Below are 22,298 nucleotides of genomic sequence, written 5' to 3' on the forward strand. Positions count from 1 at the left end.
TTTGAAATGGCTGAATACCTTTGCAGTGTGTTGGTGTATGACAAGGTAACGAATTGAGCTAGGTTACTGTTACATATTGGCACAGTGCTGGCTGTACCGTGTGCTTGGTTCTTCCAGAAGCGAGCGGCCAGCCCGCCGCCTCCCGCGGAGGTGAAGCAGCGCAAGGGGGCGCCCGCGAAGCTGGAGTCGCCCCTCCTGCCGCCGGGCGTGGACAGGGCCGAAGACGCGTCGGGCAAGCCGGTGTACAACTACGTGCACTACGACCCGGAGATGCACTGGTGCCACTTGTGCGACGTGTTCCCCCGCACCGCCAAGGAGTTCCTGAACCACCTGCACTCCCCGGAGCACCGGCAGACGGCCGCGGTGAGTGGGCAGAGCGCGGAGCGCCCCTTGCGATCTGGTTTACTGTTTCGCAGGCTTTTATCGTCTTCAGCGCTATGTCAAGAAGTTCCCCTAATTCAAGAAGGTAATGTAAAAAGTACTAATTCAACCAGTTTTTTTTTTTTTTTTAATTTTTGCTCTACACTTGTGAAATATGGAAAAATAATATGAAATTAAAAGCATTTTAGTTGATAGTTATCAAATTCATCGTAAATTACTTTTTCTTGTTGTTTTGGGCAGGACCGTAAGTTAGTGGAACTGCCTTGGCACGACAGTATGCCTGAGAAGCCGGTGCCCACTCACGAGGGGGCTCCAGTCAAGAGAACACCGATCAGAGGTAAGTAGCCGTAGTTGCAACAGGTGCGGTGAGGTAGTGGTCGGTGTGTGTGTATCTATTGCCGTATTTACCCGAATAGAGGCCGAGGTTTTTTTCTCCAAAAATTACCTTCAAAATATTGTGTCGGCCTAGAAACGCACATCAAGACAAAAAGCACTCAATCAAGTCAATTAAAATAATGACTTATCGTTACTTTAAACAATGAAAAGTATACTATAACCGCATTTAATGATTTATGCAATTGGATTTGGTTTTCCATGGACAATAGCAATTTCACTAACTAATATATTGGTTGGGGAATACTGTATGTATGTTAGCAACATACGTAAGAATTATAGGTAAACAAAACATTAGCCTGCAGAGTTACCAACATCTGTGCTTATTAGGGTGTGTTCCATTATGAAACAGTGTATCAGATGAACAGCAAAATGGCGTTACATTTGAGCATGAACCATCATGGATGTTGGCACAACTGGTGTTTCATCATAGATAAATACTGTTTTCTAACTTCCGATACTGGTATTGATGTCTTTCGTTAATAGGTATATTACTGTAATCTATGATCAGATTCCAGTGACAAACTAACCTACAAAAAAAACTTTCTTCGTAAACACGTGGTAGATAACGTTAGGTGTAATTTAGTGTTTATTATAATATTTTTTCAGATATTAACGACGAGTGACCATGTTGAAAAGCGTGGGACATCTTCATCTGAAATTTATGAACAAGAACGGCACTATTTTGATGCTAACTATAAACTTAAAGTTATAAGGTGTGCCGAAGAAACAAACAACAGTGCTGCTGCACGGAAATTTGGAATTTGTGAAAAAAATGTGCGGCGGTGGGGGAAGCAAAAAAATGAACTTCAAAATGCTTCTTCAACTCGAAAATATTTTGGAGGCCCTAAAAAAGGACACTTCGATACAGTAGAGGAAATACTAATTGCATTTGTACGTGAAAAGCGTGCAGAAGGAATGCCTGTATCAACAGAAATTTTAAAGTTGAAGGCTTTGGAAATAGCTACTGCTAAGGGTATCCTCCGAAGCAGTTTCAGGGCCAGCACAGGGTGGTGTGTCTGCATGATGCGCCGTGCAGGTTTTTCATTATGCTGAAGAACATCCTTGACTTCCTACTGACTTTGGTGAAAAGTTAATAAAATTTCAGAGATATGTTATTTAACTGAGGAAAAAATATTCCTATCTGCTAGGTCAAATTGGAAATGCAGACCAGACCAAACCCCTGTTTACTTTGACATGCCTTCAAGTTAGTGATGGGACAATTCCTGTTTTTTCCCGGTTCTCGGTTCGGTACCAGTTCTTAAAAATCGGTTCTCGGTTCTCGGTTCTGACTTAAACAATAAAATAAATATTATTCACCCATTATTTATAAGGTGTTTTAAGTAATAAACTATTTATTTCTTTGGCTACAAAAAAAGCACTGTTTCAAGCTACAGTAAACACACCAACATATTAGAAATCTAATATGTATTAATAAAAAAATTAATTTGAAATAATATAGAGAACACTTAATAAAACTAAAATTTACTATATCAATCTAGTAATTACCTCAACATAGGAATAAAAAGAAAATGTTACAATAATGGAAATAAATACAATGATGGTGAACTTTCAAAGAATTAAAATGTTAAATGTTAAATTGTTAAATTATTATTGCCTACATTGAATTTAGTTTGTTTGCACAGTCAACAGTAAATTACTGCCACACTTCTGATGCCATTTCTTACACAATTTGCTCTATTTGGCCAGAATAATTATACTTTACAAGTGTCAACAAGCATTTCGTTTGACCAGCCAATAGTAAAATACATCTACACATCCATACACTACTTTACTAAAAATAAAAATAAAAGGTCCCCCTTCAAAGCAATCCCGTTTACTTAAAAGAAAAAGTTACTAGCCATTACGCTAGATGGCTGCTGATGCAGTGAACTTACAGTCCAAAGCACTGCACAAAAAGCTTAAAATGTTAGGATGCCAAAAATTATTACGGAAAATTTTAAATCAATCATTAATTCTACAAACAAATATTCTGTGGAATTTTGCACTTTTAATTGTTCTTTATACACCAGTCACCCTTACGTGTCAGCGACTTAATTAACTACCTATTTTTAAAAACAAATTGAAACAAACATGGCGTCTTTCTGTTCTCACATCTCTGCTGAGGTATGTTATAGAGTTGCACACATCTATGAACTACATACATCTATGGCACCTTCAACTGTTATATTTTGATTGTAAATCGTACTTTGTTTACAGATGTGACGAGAACATTAAATATTTTCACATGTAATTTATTTTATAGTTAGAGATGAATATTATTCCACAGAAGTCCAAAAAAATAATTCATATGTGAATTGGACGTGAGTTGAGCCATTTCATGCTGCAGTTAAGTTGTATGAAGGACTATTTTTGTAAATAGTTTTGCTATACTGCCGGTACCGGCACCGACATTTTAGCTGCGGTTCTCGGTGCCGGTTAAAATGCTGAGAATCGTAGGAACCGAGAACCGAGAACCGGTACCGACCCATCCCTACTTCAAGTGTTACGGGACGAAATCAGTAATAGTGAAAAGCACAGGAAATGAGAAAGCAAGGATGACAGTGATGTTGTGTGCACTTGCTGATGGCCGGAAACTGCCACCATATGTGGTGTTACGTCGTAAAACAATGCCCAAAGAATGTTTGCCTCCAGGGGTAGTTTTAGATGTCAGGAGAAAGGTTGGATGGACCAGAATTTGGTTATTGTTTGGTTGAAAGTTGTCTGGAACAATCGGCCTGGTGCACTTCTACGAAAAGGGGGATGCTTGTTTTAAATGCATTTAGAGGACACCTTACAGAGCCAGTGAAAAATCAGATAGAGAAATTGAACACAGATCTGGTTATTATCCCAGGTGGCATGACCTCGCAACTGCAGGTCTTGGATGTCGTGGTCAAAAATCCATTCAAGGAACAGCTGCGTAAATGCTACAATGAATGGCTCTTATCTGGAAACCACCAGCTAACACCCACAGGAAAAATCAAGAAGCCATCAGTGGCCATGCTCGGTCAGTGGATCCTAAGAGCATGGAACCACATGCATCATGAAAGGCTTCAAGAAATGCTGTATTTCCAATGCCATGAATGGGTCAGAAGATGATGATTTGTGGCAAGACAGAGTAAGTGGAAGTGAGCAAGATGACAGTGAGGAAGAAGAAGAAGACAATACAAGTGATTGTGATTCTAATGTGGAGGATGACGACTAACTGTTTTTTCCACTGGACAGTGAACAGGATTTAGGGGTCGGCCTCTATTCGGGTAAATACGGTACAGACATTGAAAAAGGCAGGACATAAAAAAACAATGAATGAAACAAAAAAAATCACAAATTTTAAACAGAAACAAAAAAAATCACAAATTTTAAACAGCATAGTGGTTGGTCTTCATGAGGTATGAAGAAGACACTGCCCACACAGCTAAAAACAAAATGAAATGGCAGCCACAGTAGGCAGTGACACTGCCATTGGCACGAACAAAAAAAAATGAAGCATATGAAACACAAAACATAGTACATAGTACCTAGGTATGTATGAGTGAATTAATAACACCGTGTTTTATTGCATAATTGTCGCACTACATAATCTTTGTACAGTTATTTCAGGGTGTCCAAATTTGGAAGAAAAAAATTCTCGCATAAAGTCACATGATATTTTTGGTCCTGCTGTTAGATTCCAAGTGCTTTGTGTAGGTAGTAAACATGACAGGATAAAGCACCGAACAACAGCAATCAGTTTTGAAGTTGCTGTTAGGCAGAGTGGTAGATATAATGGGAAAATACAGTAATATTTACAGTAATTATTACAATCACAATAAAACTCATTTAAGATGTACCTGCAAAATACGTTTTCCTGTCCGATATGGCCGAATGTTTCGGTCCCGCTATTTTCTCAATAAATTATAAGTGTTTTTTTTTTTTTTTTTAATATTATTTAAGAAATTGCCCATAAACATCTTTTCCCATATAAAGCAATGTATTTTAAAGTTGAAATATATTATTCGTTCGGATATTACAGCTTACCTATTTAATTAACAAATATGTAAAGTTTCTTTTAAAGATGTTTTCAAACATCTGTTCGTCTTCATCACCGCTGTGTATCACTTTTAAAAATGTATCCAGCGTTAGTTGACAGCATTCATTCGTTCATTCATTCATTCATTCATGCATGCATTCATTACATTGATGCTCATATAAAGTACGTGCACATATTCAAATATTGATTATTATTAGCTCACAGATTGCATGCATCACGTATGCTCAGTCTAGTGCAGAGTAAACTACATTTGATTGCCTGCACTTTTTCGTGGTTTTTGTGTACTACGACGATAGTTATGCCATAGTTTAGTTCACTTTTGGATCAAGTTTTCGTTTGTTCATTTAAAGTTGAACAAAATATGTTTTTTTGCATGACATTAATTTAAATTGTTTGCCGTGATTTTGTATACTCTACTTTAAAAAAAAAAGTACCATCCATGAAATAGGTTTTTTTTATGAATAACTTTACCTCAACAAAATTACTTTTCTCACATAAAAATCGCACCCCTACTTTTCAAACTTGAATTTAGTATACAATGTACTGCTACAGTTAAACGTTAAAACATGGTATGTTTGCTGGCATACATGTTTATCATCGTTCTTCTCATGAACCTAATTAATGTCTTTCTGCACAGCTGTTGGTAAATAAGTGTTATTTTAATTTCATAATATTATATTGTTCCTACCTCAAATGTTCTTCAACTGTTGGTAGGCATATTACAAATAAATATATAAATAATAACGTTAACTATTTCAAAAAAAACTTGTAAGACTCTTACATCATCAAGCTTACTTAAGAATTTCCTTGGTTTACTTGCTTGTTCTTAAGTTCCTAGAATTAGCCAATTTAAAGCTATAAAAATCAGCTTGTGAAGTTGGATTAATGAGATTAATTTTTATTTACTAAATGTGCTGAAAGTGATTGATGTTAGTATGTGTATGCATATCATGACAAGCCACCAAATCTTGAATGGTTACGAGTTTGTTTTTAAATGACAACTAGAAATACACATATTTTAACCCCTTAACATATATATTATGGCTATATATATGTGTCTAAAAAAACCATTTTTTAAATTTGGTTTTTTTGGAGTAATCTATTGTTTTTAATATGCAAATAAACGTACCACATGTAAAACATACGTTTTTACATTTTTTACAAAATAATGTAATTTTTAATGCACACTGTTTTACTAACCCGAGTATACTCGTCAATGTTGAAATATATGTAAATACATTATAAATATTTATGGAATATAATTAAATAGATAAATATTTAGATAAAAAACATTTAACACAAATTGGAAGTTATTATAACAACATTAGTAATGTTCAGCATGGTTAGAATTATTTCTCAAAAGTAGTTATCTGAAAATCACATTTATGTAGCAATATATTTTACCTATCAATATGCAAATGGACATACCACACAAAATACATTAAAATTTCACGTTTATCACACCATCATGTCATTTTGAATGGACACTGGTTTACTAACCCGTGTATACTCGTCAGTGCTAATATTCACTAAGATTACTAAAAATATTTATAACATTGGCCAGATATAGTATAAGCTTACATAGAAACCAATGAAATAACTTTTGCAACATACCATATTTCTTTTACAAAATTACATCTACTTTTATAAAATTGCCTGAATAACATGAAAAACAAAATATGTACATATGATATGTAAATGTTGTCAGGCCGAATAGATCTTCGTATAAAAATTTACCTCACAAGGTTTGTACAGTATACACTAATTGCAATAGCTGAACATTCACAAATACACAAAAAATCATTGTAATGTCAAGGATGTCATTCTTCACAAAAAACAAAGTTTTTATGTGAGACATTCAGTTTTTTTTTTTTTTTCACAGCACAATAAATAAAATAATGTTTATTTGAATACAGTAGCTGAATAATGTCACGAGTCTGTATTGACATTTGTGAAGTTATTCTTGAATGCATTTCACTCTGACTGTAAGCCTAACTAATTTATGCCTAAATGTCTGCTGTTGTATGATAAACTCTGAAGCACGGCACTACACACAGTGGCACACCACAGTCTTCACACATGTACCGTGTTTCACGCCGTATTTTTTTCCCCCGTGCATCTGTCACCCTGCTGCACATTGCACACTGGCGTGTAGGATTGCTTTTTTTGTTAGTTGGCGGGATCGTAGCTGGAAAGTGACGTTCAGTCATTTTCAGTGGATTCGTTGATTTTCCAGGCCTACCTCGTCCTGGCGACATTGTTGGCTTGTGAAACTGTTCAATCAAATTTTTGACGACAGCCTCTCTGTACTCCAAATGTGACTGCTTCCCTCCCAACTTTGAATATAACAAAAATGAATTCCATATTGCTAGGTCCACTAAATGGAAAAAAATCTTCTTATAGTATTTTTTCCCCCTCTTCCTGGGTACTGCATAGTCTGTTGTGCGCTGGTCAACAATGTCCACACCTCCCATTGTACTGTTGTAATCTAACACAACTTGTGGTTTTATGTGCTGTTGTCCATAGATTGTAACACTTTTCATTTCAGAATTGTGGATTGTAGACAACATTGTGACTGGTTTTTTGTCCATCCACTTCAATGCCAATAGTTTCCCTCTTTGGAAAGCCATGACACTGCCTTTCGGCAATTTTTGTTTCCGCAATTCTGGTGGCATTTCTTTTCTTGTCGTTTTCACAGTCCCATAAGAATCGGTTCGATGTGATAGCAACATATCTGATAGCTGTGGTGAGGTATAAAAATTGTCAGTAATGACACAATAACCTTTCCCAAGAAGAGGTTTCACTAATGACATGACTACTTGTGACGACATTGGCAAGCTTTTGTATTCATCATCAAAATTGGTTCCTCGTCCGGTGTAAATTACGAAGGAATATACATATCCACTTGACGATTCACATAACATGAATGACTTTATTCCGAACCGCGCCCTTTTGAGAGGTAAGTACTGTTTCTAACCTAGACACCCTTTATATAACATAAGGCTTTCATCTACTGTGACATCTTTTTCTGGAGTGTAAAGTTCAGAAAATTTATTTTGCAAATTAATATATATAGGCCATATTTTGTTCAGTTTAGGGTTTGGATGGGTGGCTTCATCATATGACTCATTATCCACAAAATGAAGAAACTGTTTCAGCTGAACAAATCTGTGAAATGGCATGGTTTTACTAAAAAATGGTGTGTCAAATATTGGGTTCTTAGCCCAGTACATTTGATATGTAGGTTTTTTGACTATGCTTTGAGCCACAACTAGTGCAAGAAAAACATAGATTTTCTCTTTGTTTGTTGGTTTCCATTTTGTTTGAGGATGTGTTTGAATGTACTGTGATGCAAAACGGTTCGTTTCTGTAGCTATGAGTTCAGCCAAATCATTATCAAAAAATAAGAGAAAATAACAAAGAAAATTATCGTCAACATTTACATTTACATTGACGCCTGGTTTACCTGTAAATGGGTATCTTGGAGGAGAGATAGTTGGCAAACTACAGTTTATCTCACACCACATTCTGCCAGATATCTCTTCACTACCTGATTCTTCTGAGCTTGAAATGTCATTATAATTGTCGCTACTATCAGATCCCGATTTATCAAGATCACTCACGTCGCTTCCTTCACTGTCGGAATCACTCATTTTGAACAATTTCTATTATTCACATTACAGTAATGTTGACACCTCAGCTAAAATATATAAACATTGGCGGGAACATCATAAATTCATAATAGTACTATTAGAGACATCTAATGTACAATTGTTCAAACACAAACGGCGAACGCGTGTAAGTAGGCTACCGTGATGGATCGAATCTGCCCTGACATCTAGTGGGTAACATAAAACTACTGGAAGTCTGTTTCAAAGGCTGAAAATACATACCGTGACATCTAGCGAGAGCTCATGTAACTCATTCGAGAAAACACGAAATAATATAATCAGACGCACGTTTTTGTTAGTCAGACGAGTAAACTCGGGTTAATAATTACGTGCCAAATGTAAAAAAATGAATATACTCGGGTTAATATGTTAAGGGGTTAAAACACAACTCACAATGAGAAAACATTATTCTTGAGTGTTCGAAATTTAAAATGCAAAATAATGGCATGGAATGCATTTACATTTTGAACTTAAGTTTGCAATTGAGTAAAAACCAATATTAATGTCACAGTCATAACAAACGGTTATAGTAATTTATTGCCTTGTAAAGTGTTTTTTTAATTTTATTTTAACTTATTGCACACATGGTTATTGTGACTTTGTTACGTATTATTAACTTTAAAAAAATGATAAAAAGTTAAAATTTTGCTGTAGGTTTGCTATGTAATGCAATGAATATTAAATTTTTACAATGTGTGTAGATAACAGTATATCTAATGTGTGTTTCAATTGTTCCATTAAGCAGAATATTTTATCTCTAATGTGAATGCATGTAATTTGTCCATCATAATATGGTCCTCTCCACACAATCTAATGGTTTTTCCTTAATCTTACCTAAATCAAATCTTTGAGAGAATAAGTGAAATACATAATCACATGTAATTCATACATAAAAAAAAATTTCAGCTGTAGAAAATTAAATCTTGCCATGCTGGCAGGATGTGAAACTATTCCGTAACGAATTAGAAAATTAATTTCAAAATTTCTTTTTACTCAGAAATAGCAGAATTAAATCAATTTTGAAATTGTAAGGAAACTCAAGTTGAATAAATTTTTCAAGAAGCAATCCTCATGATTGGAAGAACAATAGAATCAGATCTTATTCAAACTTAAAAAAAAATTAATAATTTTGTAGAATAGAATGCTGTGTTTTTTTAATAATAAGGAAATGAATACTTTGAACTTTTTTTCCTTTGTAAATCTACTTAATTACAATTATAAACATAGCTAAGAAATTTGGTAAATTTCTAATTGGAAATGAAGTATAAAAGTTTTCTCTACGGCTTTATTAAAGGCACAAAATCTACCTAGTACCCTTGAGTACTACCGAAAATCATAGTTAGAGTCTTGTAGTCTATCATAATATTTTTCTCAGCAACAAAAATAGTTTTTTTTTTCCTACCTAATTAAAATCTTTGATAGAATAAGCAAAATACCAACTTTTAGAGAAAGAGAAAAATACTAACCAGTAGGTTAAATGATTTATCATTCCACAATTTTGCATTTAGGGTTCTAAAAGTTTTTTTGTGTGTTTTTAAGTTTAAAATCATTCACTAAACTTTGATTAAAATTTCAAACATAACCTTTTCTAGCGTGGAGATCTTAGTGTTCTAATAAAACATGCCCATTATGGTTAACATTGTTTTCATTTATTTTAATCTATCTTAAATTAATATTTTCAGCCATTTATGTCTGCTTGTGTGTGATAAGCTTAAGTGCATAAGCTTAATCTCAATTCAATTATTGTGTGAAATTACAAAATGGCTTGTGTTTCACATGTATGGTGAAGTACAGTACAGTTTGCAGATTTTTCAGGAAATCACTTCATATGTTTTTTTTTTTTTTTAGGAAAATTTATATTTTCAGTCAAGCACTTCAGGTTTTTTAAGTGTTTCCAGGATTAGTTTTTTTAATTTATCTATTTATTTGTTTGTTTTTTTTTCCTTCTTTTTTTTTAGAAATTATTTACACACAGCATAAAAGGTTTTAATTTATTTGTGTAGTTATTTCTAGAGCAGCCCGTCAGCTATCGCCCATTGGACAGATGTAAGTTGTGGTGCAAGTATACAAAATCATTTATGATTACAATGTAGCATCGGCCAATTCACAAAAAATATATATATATATTGGTTGTATTCTCGAGTAACTGGGTCTCATTGGTCAGGTACGAGAGCTCTGATCTGTGGTAGCGTACAGGAGCAGACAGCTCAGACAGCAGATACCAACCTCCCAGTCCAGCCTTTGGCCAATGCAAGAAGTGTGTTGGTGACTAGACCACAACAAGCTACAAACATAAGACAGAACAAGTCTATTCATATCAAAGTATCACATGTTAAATATATGTTCTATCATTGTGGATGTCTTTGTGAGAACATTTTGGAAGAGATTATTCAAATCACAGATAAAAATAACTCTTGGAAAGAAGAAAATATATGTTCTGTACAAAACGTTTTATGTTGTGCTGAATTAAAATATGTGAAATACATATTTATTAATTCTTCCAAAGTTTTTATTGTTGCCAAAGGATTGGAAGCATGAATCGACACTGGTGATGATAGTTTCGAGATTCGTTGGGACAGCCGAGGTCAAGATGTGGGATTGGCCGTCATTCTCTGAAGATGCATTAACAGACACAGACAGAAAATGTGTACTTCAAGGGCACCATTGCGCCGGTTTACGTAATACTTGTCAGCATTATTTATTATGTGGCCACAGTGCCATGCTGGCTAACACTACTAGTGACCAATTACAAGTTTGACTGTCGAGCAGAAACAGTCTGTGAATGTTTTCATACAGTTTGGAAGATGAAAAAGAAGAAAGTTAATTAATAATTGCAGAAAATCTGGAATGGATAATTTTTAGCCTTTTGTTTGGTTGTTGGAGTAAATTTTTGTATTTGCGAAGAAACAGAATTACACAATATCCACAGTATATATTGGTTTAATATTCATATTGTTACCAGCTCTTTGAATACAAATACCCTGCTTCTGCGAAAACATGTATTTATTCTTTATTTGTGTGTTGAATAATTAAATAAAAATTTTTTATTGCTTTGCAAATATACATATTATACATTTGATGTTTTTTTTTTGAGGTAATCATACTTCACTCTTGTTATAATGATGTACAATAAATTATTTTCCTGTCATATTAATAAATTTAATGTGAGCATCATATAGGGCACCAATATTTTTAAACTGTAAATGGCCTAAATATCTATACCATGTAAACATTCTATTGTAAGGTTTTAACAACATAATTATCTTATGTGTTTTTGTATCGTGTGATTATGTTTTCATCTTAAAAAAAAATCTGATCAAATGTAATTACGTGCAATCAAGCGAGTTGCAAGTTTTTAATATCAGCAATGTAAGTAAAATAGTGTACATTTGTGCAATACTATGTAAATATAACATATTTCATTCATATTTAAAAGTGTTACTATTTTCATCGTGAGCATATTGCCACTCGTGCAGTTAGGGTTTGTTCACCAGAGATGGCTTCCTGGATTTCTTTCTTGTCAGTAGTATTTAGTTTGCGTAGCATCCAAAAAGGTTTAGGGCTCAGATTTACACCTCAGTTAATAGCTGATAGTAAAAAACGCATTCATAGCTCTGTAACAGTCGGAACTTGTACGCCTACCATAAATATTTAGAATTTTTGGCTCCCTCAGGTTGTCGTGCTTTGCCGTGAATTTATGTTCATGATCTTTTTTAACCTTGATTTTGACATACAATTTTATTTTATTATCTTGTAATTGAGTGCTCTCTTATCTATTTTTCCTCTCCACGCCCAAGTGTTTTTTGTAGCATGCAAGTATTTGTTTAGAAAACAACAAAATAATTGTCAGTAAAATATGTATTTCTGCGTACATCTCCCACTCCGAGGATAATGCGTATTGATGCAAGTCAAGGAAATTAAATTCTGGTATAAAATGAGTAACGGTAGGTTTTGGTGTAAATTTTTATCTTTTCAAATATATGTAACAAAGATTTGTAACAAATGTCAGCTTTTGTATGTTTATATGCATAAGAAAGAAAAATAATCTGTCTACATACTTAGTTGAGATGTTATATGTGATGTTCTTATTGGTATTGAGCATCTTTCTAAATATCATTCAATTCTATTTTCTATTATGTAATATTATTTGTGTTTTGTGTAGTTTATAAATAGTGGTCGTGTGTTGGATCACCATTACATTGCCAGGCCACATGTAAAATCATGCAAAATTATTTTCTGAGATAATTATGTTCAGAATAATGGTTTTGACACAGCGGGAGATTGATGAAAATGTACCTCACATCCTGAAACACTTCACAGAACTGCTTGGAGGGAATTTGAAAGACGTGTGTCGGTGTGTTCACAGGCTTGCAGTTCTTTGTTTCCTCCACGGCCTGGTTCTGCAAGCTGTGCAGTGTTTGGATCGGCGACTTGCACTGTGCCTCTCTTCATCTCAAGTCGAAAGTTCACGCAGAAAAGTATTCTGTAAGTGTCGAGCTATCTCACCGTGGTCTGGGTTTGAGACAGCGGAAGGGAATTATATTTGCTTGCAAAATCTGGGGCACCTCGTTGTAAACATTGTAATTTTCATAACATGCAGATTTTCAGTTGTAATAATTGGGGAAAATAATTTTGGACCTCCATATAATACGTGAGGTCAATAGGTCTTGAGCATGCTTATCAAAATGCAGACTAAATAATTTTTGGTGGCTTGTTAATGGAAGGTTGCATGAGTTTAGAGAAGCTATAAAAAATTAATAGAGTCAGCTTTCTTTGTGCTCAGTCAGATGAATTATCTCGGACTGACAGCAGTGTTGATTGGCAGAAGGATGGAGAGGGTGCTGTCTGCATCCTGACAAATGAGGGGAAGGGTAGGTGCCTAGTATTATGGTCGTGCAGCTTTTTGTACAGACTAAATATGGAAGATCAGAACAGTGCTTGTATTGTATGCGTAGAGTAAGTGACAGATGTGGAACATTGACTCCACTGGCGGTTACATGGGTAAAAAACAAGTCCAAGCTGTACGTAATTTCTGGAATATACAAGTAACACATAGTGCAAATTAGTGTTTCCATAAACTATCTTAATAGCGAGCATTTTACCAACAAATAACACCAGTTCAGTTGGAAAAATGACATCATAATCCATGGGCAGTGGTATCCCATGGTAATTGTTAGCAACTACTTAAACAAGAAAAAATTAACAGTACATACGGTGAAAATGAAAATGAATTATTTTAATTTTCTTAATCAAATGACTATTCATATTTTTTAATACTAATGCAAATAGTGCATTTAACATTTTCCAATCAAATTTTAGTACTAACGCTTCATAATATTGAATATTTATTGGTTTGCAAAGTTTAATGGATATTTGACGTACTATATAACTCATACGTTTGTCGTATATGAAAGTTGAGTGTTGAAGTTTAGTCATTTGTGCAAAATAAACATCCAATTAAGATGGTGTAACGGGACTACATTATTAAACACATGAATAATTACATACTCTGCTTTTTAAACACTCAACAATTATTCAAAGGTATTATCTCATGAATAGGAATGAGATTATGTGTTGAATTGCGATAAAACCGAAATAACGCCAAAATACAACTTAATACATCATAATAGCATCGAAATACAAGTTCTCTGATGGAATTAAGACACATTTAATCAAAACTTAATTCCAATTTTAAAAAAGGTAAAGTTTTTTAAGTTTTTAAGTCAAGGAATGTCATTATTTCTTGACAAAAATTGTACCAAAGTGCGTAGAACAGAAAAAATTAATTAAATTTGTTTTATTGTACATCTCTTATTGAATCACTTTTAAACTGTAAATGCTGGCCAATTAATTTCTATTCTGAATGTATCTGTTTTAGACCAATTTATTACAAATTATTTTATCGTAAAATACAACATACAATTACAATGTTTTGGTGCAGAAAGTATTACAAAACAGTATTCATAAAAGTAAAAACAAAAACACTGAAATCCACTGAAATTTTGTCTCTACTCATGAAGCAATACTCGAAAAGTACAGTGGACAATTAAGAAAACCTACTCTTATTGACATTTTAAACTTGGGAACAAACTATTATTTGTATTAATTTCTTTCTGCATACCAGTAGCGCGAAAAGAACATATTAAAGACTACGACTATGGACTAAACAGATAACATAGCACGATTTTGCCATGGAAATTAAAAAAAGTGAAAGCGATAGTTCCAACTGGGTGTAAATCGTTAGTCATGATCGATCTATTACACAGGGACACGATAGTAGCTGAAATATTGTATTTATCTTAGGTGAAACACAGGTTGTGGTTAAGAAACAAAATACCGTATTCACTCGCGTAATGTCCGCCCTCGCATAATGTCCGCACCCTTTATTTATATATCCTTAAAAGAAAAAATTAAAAATTCGCATAATGTCCGCACCAGTCGTCTACGGCGGGCAACACAACTTTGGCCACCCCTAAAGGACGCAGTACGAATGGAAAGTTGACGGCTCTGTAAACAAAGCCGTGACCTTGAGCTGTCCTTTCTCTCCTGTTCTGAAAGGGTGGGGAAATTCGTTGAACTGAACAAAGCACGGTAACGGTAAACACAGCTGACCAATGACCAACACGCACGCAAGTTCAAGGCATGAGTGCGTAAAGGCCCCGCCCGCGTATAAGCCCCCCTCCTTGTTTTGTAAACATTTTTGAGAAAAAATGTAAAAACGCATTTTTCTGGGTTTATCTGAGGGCAGGGCAGCTTGGCATGCATCAAACAAGCCATGTATTGTGAGCGGCAGGAGGTGATTTTGTAAGCGGCAGTGATAGAGAGACTGCTATTATAGTTTGTCTGTTCTCAGTAGGACCGTCGTGAGGCATGTCAGACGTAAGCAGTTAGTCCTATCTCAAACGACATAAAGATAAAGAAAGCTGGACTCGCGCGCTGCCACTGTGTTGATGTGGAGTGTTGACGGTGAAGTAGAGGGGAAGTGAAGGAGGAAGGGAAGTGGGTCAAGGATTCTAACACTCCTTTGTCTGGTTGGCTGGCTAGCTGGCAGGAGGGAGGTTAAGCCACGCCTCTGCCTCTCTCCCCTCCAGCAAAGCGCTGCCTCTGCCTCTCTCCCCCCTGCGGAGTCGTTGCCTCTCTCTTCCTCCTGCCGCGTCGCTGCCTCCCCCGCCGCCCTCATTCGAACAAAGACGCACGACTTGAATAGAACACAAAATTTTTTATTTTTGTATTTTTCCTCGCATAATGTCCGCACCCCATTTTTTTGGCCATAAATGTGGTCAAATTACTGCGGACATTACGCGAGTGATTACGGTAAACATAATGGTTAAGATTCCTGAGGATATTCGCAGAAAGTGTGTCTGTAAAGTTGCTGAACTAAAATATAGTTTACCAGGCAGCTGTTGCCAACCAAAAGGTTGAATGATTAGGATTTTAAATGTAAATATGAACTCTTTCTTTTACTGCTTCTTAAATTAAGGTGATTTAAAAAAATTTCTTATTGTTCTAATACTTACTATTCAAATTTTATGTTTGTATTCAAGAATAAATTTTTTATTGAATTTGATTCAAAGTAAAGAAAATTGATTATAGATTTTAAACAATTTTCTTTATGAATTTTCTATATTTTTAATTATCAGAAGTAGTTATAACTAATTTAAACTTAGTCAATTTTTTCCATTAATATTCTTCCGTGTTGACAGAATTTTACAGAGCAGAATCCACATTGGGAGACAGACTGGATGGCTGACAGAGAGAAAGCATATGAGCGTGCTCGGAAAATGAAAGACTCGGAGCCTGCTGATGGTTCTAAAGGAAAAGTAAAGAGTGAGAAGCGGGAACCAACCGCAGACAAAGAGAGGAAGCAGAAGAAGAGCAAGAGTCGTAAGAGCAGTTCGAGTAGCAGCTCCAGCAGCAGCAGCTGTTCCAGCAGCGACAGTGAACAAGATGATGCCGAGAAGTCGAGGAGCATCCACGTGGCCATGCGGAACAAGCAGAAAGAAGTGGCCAAGGAGATAGTGGGCGGTGTGAAGATGCCCAAGAGCAGGTGGGACTCTCCCGTCAAGGAAGAGGTAGAGACTGACAGAGAAGAGCCTCCCACGCCTTCACGCTCCTCTCACGATCAGGCGATGGCAAAGTTGAGCGCAGAAGACAAGATGCTGAAAGAGTGGATGTCGAAAAATGTGATGCCCGAGGGCATGAAACGCATGGCCATTGATTTGAAAGATCGCTTGAAGCAACGGCAGGATAAATTATATGATGAAAAAAGTAAATATCATCATGGCTTCTACATTCGAAATATTGAGAAACCGCAGATCCACCGTAAAATGAACAGGTGGGATAGAGAACGTTTTGATAAGCAAGTTCATTCAGAAAGAAATTTAAGTAAAGAGGTTAAAAAGGGGTCAAAAATTGTAAAGTCTTCTGAGAATAAGACACCTGATAGAAGAGAGTCAAAGAAAGAGGAAAAAAAGGAAGGTAAAAAAGAAATTGAGAAAAAAGACATGAAAAAAGAGGTAAAAAAAGAAAGTTATAAAAAAGAGGAAAAGAAAGAGTCAGAAATGAAAAAAATGGAAGCAAAGAACCCACTAGTTGCAAACTATACAGATGTGGAGAAGAATGAATCTGATGAAAAGCAAGGATCAGAGAAGAAATTTAAAGAATTCAAAGTTCCATTCCCAGTTAGTGGAAAATCCAAATTACCTTTCATTGGCAGGATGCCCATTTTGAAAAGTCTGAAGAAAAAACCTCAAGGTGAGATGAAGGCTGCTATAGACTCGTCAAACACAGACAGTGCTAACACAGTTAGTGTGACAGACCCCTCATCTGTTACCGCTCCTGTCATCAGCCACCCTCCATCTAATCCTCCCTCACCACCTAAACTTACGGCCCGAATGTTTGAAAAGAAAGAAAATGCTAAGGGTTTAGATGGTCAGACTTTCAGTTTAGCATTTAATAAACTTCCAGTCGTCGTAGAAAAACAGGCTGGCGGTAGTACGCCCACGTCCTCTCCACCTTCTGCCAGAGATGCCATCTTACCTAAGAAGCTCGGAACCGCTCAGGGGGGCCAGTCTCCCGGGGTGCAGACGAATGCGACAGGAATAGGGAGTTGGCAGCTGGTGAGACAGCAGGGTAAGGTTCCCCTGCTGCAGCTTCCAGCATACAACTCTGGCCCTCCGCAGCAGAGCGAACGAGACCCGTCAGGCCAGTGGCCGGGATTCAGCGCCCCACCTCCGCACATGGCTAAAATGCCTGCCGCCATGAACACCCTGGTTTACAACCAGCCCCAGCCACCTGTCATGAATGCTCCAGTTTTCAACCAGCCTCAGGCTCCCATGTACAACCAGCCTCAACACCCGCCGGTCGGGAACGCTCCTGTTTTCAACCAGCCGGGCCAGGAGCCGGGCATGGGGTACATGTCGGGCCCGCCCGACCACCAGATGATGAGGGGTCCGGACCCCAGACAGTTCGGCCAGCGGCCGGGACCGTATTTCGGGGCGGGACCGCCCGGACCGCCCCAGCAGCTGATGCAGAGACCTCCTGGCCCGATGCCTTTCGGCCAGGGAGGTCAGCACCATGTCTTCAGACCTCCGAGCGAGCCTCCGCCAGCGGAGCTGCCACCTCGCAAGGTCACCCCGCCGTACATCACGGCCTCCGCGAAACCCAAGGGGCTCGAGAAGTTGAGGGAAATGGAAAAGGCAAAGATAGCTGCGGTCGTAGAAGCGGCCAAGAAGATTGAAGCGTCCATCAAGGTGGAAGAGGCCAAAAAAGCAGCGGAAGCGGCCAGACAAGTGGCGGTGAAAGCGGAAGCCCGAAAAGCAGCAGACGCTAAAAAACAAAATGATGAAGACTTGGCAATGCTGGGTATAGATGCTAGTGATATGGCAGCACAGAGTTTGAATCAGACTGCAGAAACTAAAAAAAAATAGATAGGACTAGTGTTGAGGCCTAGATTTTGACTTTGTTATTGTGATTATAATTAGGGTGTGTAAATTGTGAACATCAGCAATTATTGCACGTGACATCATTCATATACTGTGCATGTGCTGTGTCAAACTTCAGATATATTTAATAAGCTTTATTTGTTGCGGAGTCTTTGTTACTCTGATTTACAGTGAATCAGGTTTATAATAACCAAGTGAAAAATTAAAATTACCTTTATTCTGTATGTGCTAGCCTGCACATGAATTTTGATTTATATTATAACTTTATTAAAGTTTTTAGCTGCATAATTGTATATACAATTAATTAATTGTATGGTTTTTATTCCCATTGGTTACACTGATTTTGTATATGAAATTAATTTAGTTTATAAAGTCATTCAAAAGTAATTTGTTTGTTCAGTAAATATTTATAGAAGCATTTTGAATACAGCACAATGTACAGTTACATTACGCAATTATGTTTTGAATGGTTATTTGACTTTATTGTGCAACATTGTGTACACTTGGAGTATTGAGTTTCCGTGTACTGCTGATTAAATTTTTTCTGTACACGTGATATCCATAAAATGCAAATATCACGCATCCATTACAATTGATGTGCTTGATAGACTAATGCAAATGTGATAAACTGGAGTTGAAACTCTGCACAGAAAGGTAACAACGGATGTAGTAGAGGAAAAAGTTAAAATTAATTTTTTATCATATTTAAGTTATTGTTTCATTAAAAAATAGTGTTTTTCATAAATATAATTTTCACACTTATTGTTTGATGTCATTGTCTGTTTATTGTATATGTGTCATTTTTGGTGGTTCCTATACAATAATGTAAATGTACTTTTTTTTTTCCTTCCTCTTAATTAAAATAGTTCACATAGTTGGAATTGATCAATTAACCTCCCACCATGTTCAAACCTGGATATTTCACAAGTTTAGTTATCAGGAAGCCCGCCACCTCCCTCCTCATTGCTACTTAATAATATTTGACCATTAAGCTCTCTTCAGCCACCTTTACGTTAGGATACAAAACCCTCAATTAAAAAATGTTTCAAACTTTTTCTTGTCTGTAACGACAGTTCAACAAAAATGTTCTGATTCCTGGAACAATGTTGCACTGAAAACAATAAATACATGATAATAAAAAAAATGTGATTTTATTATAAAGTTGCTTTTGTAAGGTGGCAGTTAGTGTGCACAGATTATGTTACTCATTGAATTTGACATTATTTTTAACACATAGTTTTCTGTTAGCACAACAATATATGTGTTTGCCATTTGCTATAAATTAGTGATGTTAAAGTTTATTCCTCAATTTTCATGATTCTGTAAGGTGTAAGGGTTGACAGTATCGAGGGGGTTAGATGTCAATTTTTTTTCTCTTCAACTATGCTACTTTTACCTGCTGGTGTTTATCACCACTTTTAACACTTCACTTTTGGCCCCTTATTGTTCACTACCTCGTTATCTGCATCGGATGTGAACGGAACTCGCCAAAACAATTGCAGACACTACACAGTTTTAAAACTACTGGCATACAGTGATGTAACATGTGAAAAAAACTGGGGTAACTTAATGGGTGGAAAACCCTATAAATATTCATCCACACCAGGGTTGCTACACATTTTTGAATATGAAATTACCTGTCTTTTCCAGAAATTTTCTTAGTCTATATTGAAAATTTTTCAACAGTCAAACCTCTCTGAAACGACCCCTCACGGTTCCCAGGAATACGGTCGTAATATAGGGGGGGGGGGGGGGGTCGTAATAGACGTTTTCCGAAATTTTCAGTTGATTTCAACCCCCCCTCCCCCTCCCTTCCCTAACCGCTTATCGCTAAGAAACCAGCCGTACAATGGCAGAATGCTGTCACTCACAATGCTAGACGGTTTTGCTTTAAACCCACTTCAACCTTCATGACAAGTCCGTCGCCCTACAGGCCACCTCTAAAGAAAATATGTCATAAGACAGTTTATTTTTACTTGTTAGTTTACATGTACGTTTTCTGCTTGCCGTAGTTAAATACACTAGAACGCCAATGTCACGAACCCCGGATTTAACGAAGCAGTGATTTTACGAATGCATTCTCGGGAACCGTCAAAAAATTGGACATTTTGACCAAAATGTGAAAATAAGAAAAAAAAATTTAAAAAAAGAAATGAAAGATCATTAAAATCTGTTAATTTTAACACACAGTGTATTTTTGTGTCGGCTTTAATACTTCCAAAAATGTTCATGTAAGAATAACAAAAAAATAATGGGACATTTCCTGTAAAAATATGGCAGCGGTAGGTTCTGCAACGCGAATGGGCCCGGCTGGCTGGCGGCAGCGGCTTCATGACGCATAAGCTCACCCCTCTCTCCTCTCGGTAGCATTCTTCAAGGCTAGCTCATCCCTCCCAGACACAAACCATATAGTGTCCTCCCTTATAACACCCCAACTTCGCTTCCTTTGAAAAACCTTCAGTGAGAAAATGCTCATTTCACCCTCCCTTCTTCCGTAAAATTGGGCTATTATGAATGGGGTACTAAAGCGGTGAGGGAGGGGTCAAAATATGTCACTTTTCACACCAAGTTCGAGTTCAGTTATCTCTGGCAAGGAATTTACAAGCTTTCAAACTTAAATATAAATGTATTTTAATAGCAAGGGTCCTATGAAAAGGAATATACCGAATAAAATCAAACTGCTGTCACCAAACAAAGCATAAAACGGTCCAATGCGTGGTCGCTTCGTTATTGCTCGCGCGAGAGGTGAGACGTGGAATGTTAGAAGAAAGATAAATGCGGGGGAGACAGACGGCAGCCAGTGTGTTTCCTGCGTGGGGAATAAGTGGCGTAGCCTTTTTTTTTAATGCTGGGTAAAGCTACCTTTTTCTGTTAACCCACGGGAAAAGATAATTGCTTGAGCTGTCAAAATAAACATCGCTGCGGCAGTTAAAACAAGTCGAGGTGGGCGTGCATCCAGTCGGTCGCTAAACGTAAACACGTTGCCACAAAAACCTTTATCTGCACCCTGCCGGCAAAGGGACGTGGAATGGGGGTTGTTAAGCACTGACAGCGGTCGACAGGAAGTGGTAACTATTTTTAGATTTGCGCTGCTTACGGCAGTACAGCATTCGGCAAGAGAAACGCAGTAACACGCTACTCACCACAAGAAACTTATTTTCTGTCCGATTTTCTTCGGATTTTCGGCAATTTTTTCACGGTTCCTCGAAATCGGGTTGTAATAGAGAAGTGGTCGCAATAAATGGGGTCACAACAAAAAGGTTTTACACATATGATTGTAATCGTGCTTGGTAACTTATTTTGGAAAGTTCGTAAATGGCGATTTTATTCCAGCATATTTGCAGCATGGCTATCTGATAATTTGTATAAGAGATGTCCTTTCAGAAAGTTAATCTCTTAGCATTTGTTAGCCTGAGTACTCTCTTTAAAAGAATGGTTTAGCTATATGCATATGCTTCAAATAGAATAAATTAATTAAATAACTACCAAAATGTACCAAAACTTGAATTTTAATAATCATATGATAGGCCCACAATTGAACAAGCACACAATTAAATTAAATTAGATTAAATTAAATTTAAATAGTACTTACACATTTCAAAGATGTAATGGTAAATTTGTTTTTTGCGTGTTAAAAATAACAAAGATATAAAATGTTTGTAGAATGTACAATATTTCAGACATTTCAACATGCTGATAAGTTTAAACACAACCTCATAACTTATAAGTCATCAATCAATATAGATAAAAAAAACTTGTGATAAGTAGGTAAACAGTATCATCATTCACATTTTAAGTCTGTTGCTTGGTAATTGAAGAGATTTTATCTTCCTTCTGAGCATCTTATAAAATTTTTTGTTTGTTTACTTACAATGCTTA

The 22,298-nt window shown here is 36.4% G+C and overlaps 1 protein-coding gene across 1 annotated transcript in view; it reads left to right on the forward strand.

Moving 5' to 3' along the window:
* LOC134528299 (zinc finger matrin-type protein CG9776-like) overlaps window positions 1-19,293 on the forward strand; it is a 44,165-nt gene extending 24,872 nt beyond the window's left edge. The window contains exons 8-11 of the mRNA XM_063361806.1: window positions 118-363; window positions 622-718; window positions 12,842-12,960; window positions 16,179-19,293. Coding sequence (XP_063217876.1) covers window positions 118-363; window positions 622-718; window positions 12,842-12,960; window positions 16,179-18,404 — 2,688 coding nt within the window. The 3' untranslated portion in view covers window positions 18,405-19,293. The remainder of the gene's footprint in view (window positions 1-117; window positions 364-621; window positions 719-12,841; window positions 12,961-16,178) is intronic.
* Window positions 19,294-22,298: the final 3,005 nt, after the last annotated feature.

Source organism: Bacillus rossius, chromosome 1 (assembly GCF_032445375.1).
Source record: "Bacillus rossius redtenbacheri isolate Brsri chromosome 1, Brsri_v3, whole genome shotgun sequence".
NCBI lineage: Eukaryota > Metazoa > Arthropoda > Insecta > Phasmatodea > Bacillidae > Bacillus > Bacillus rossius.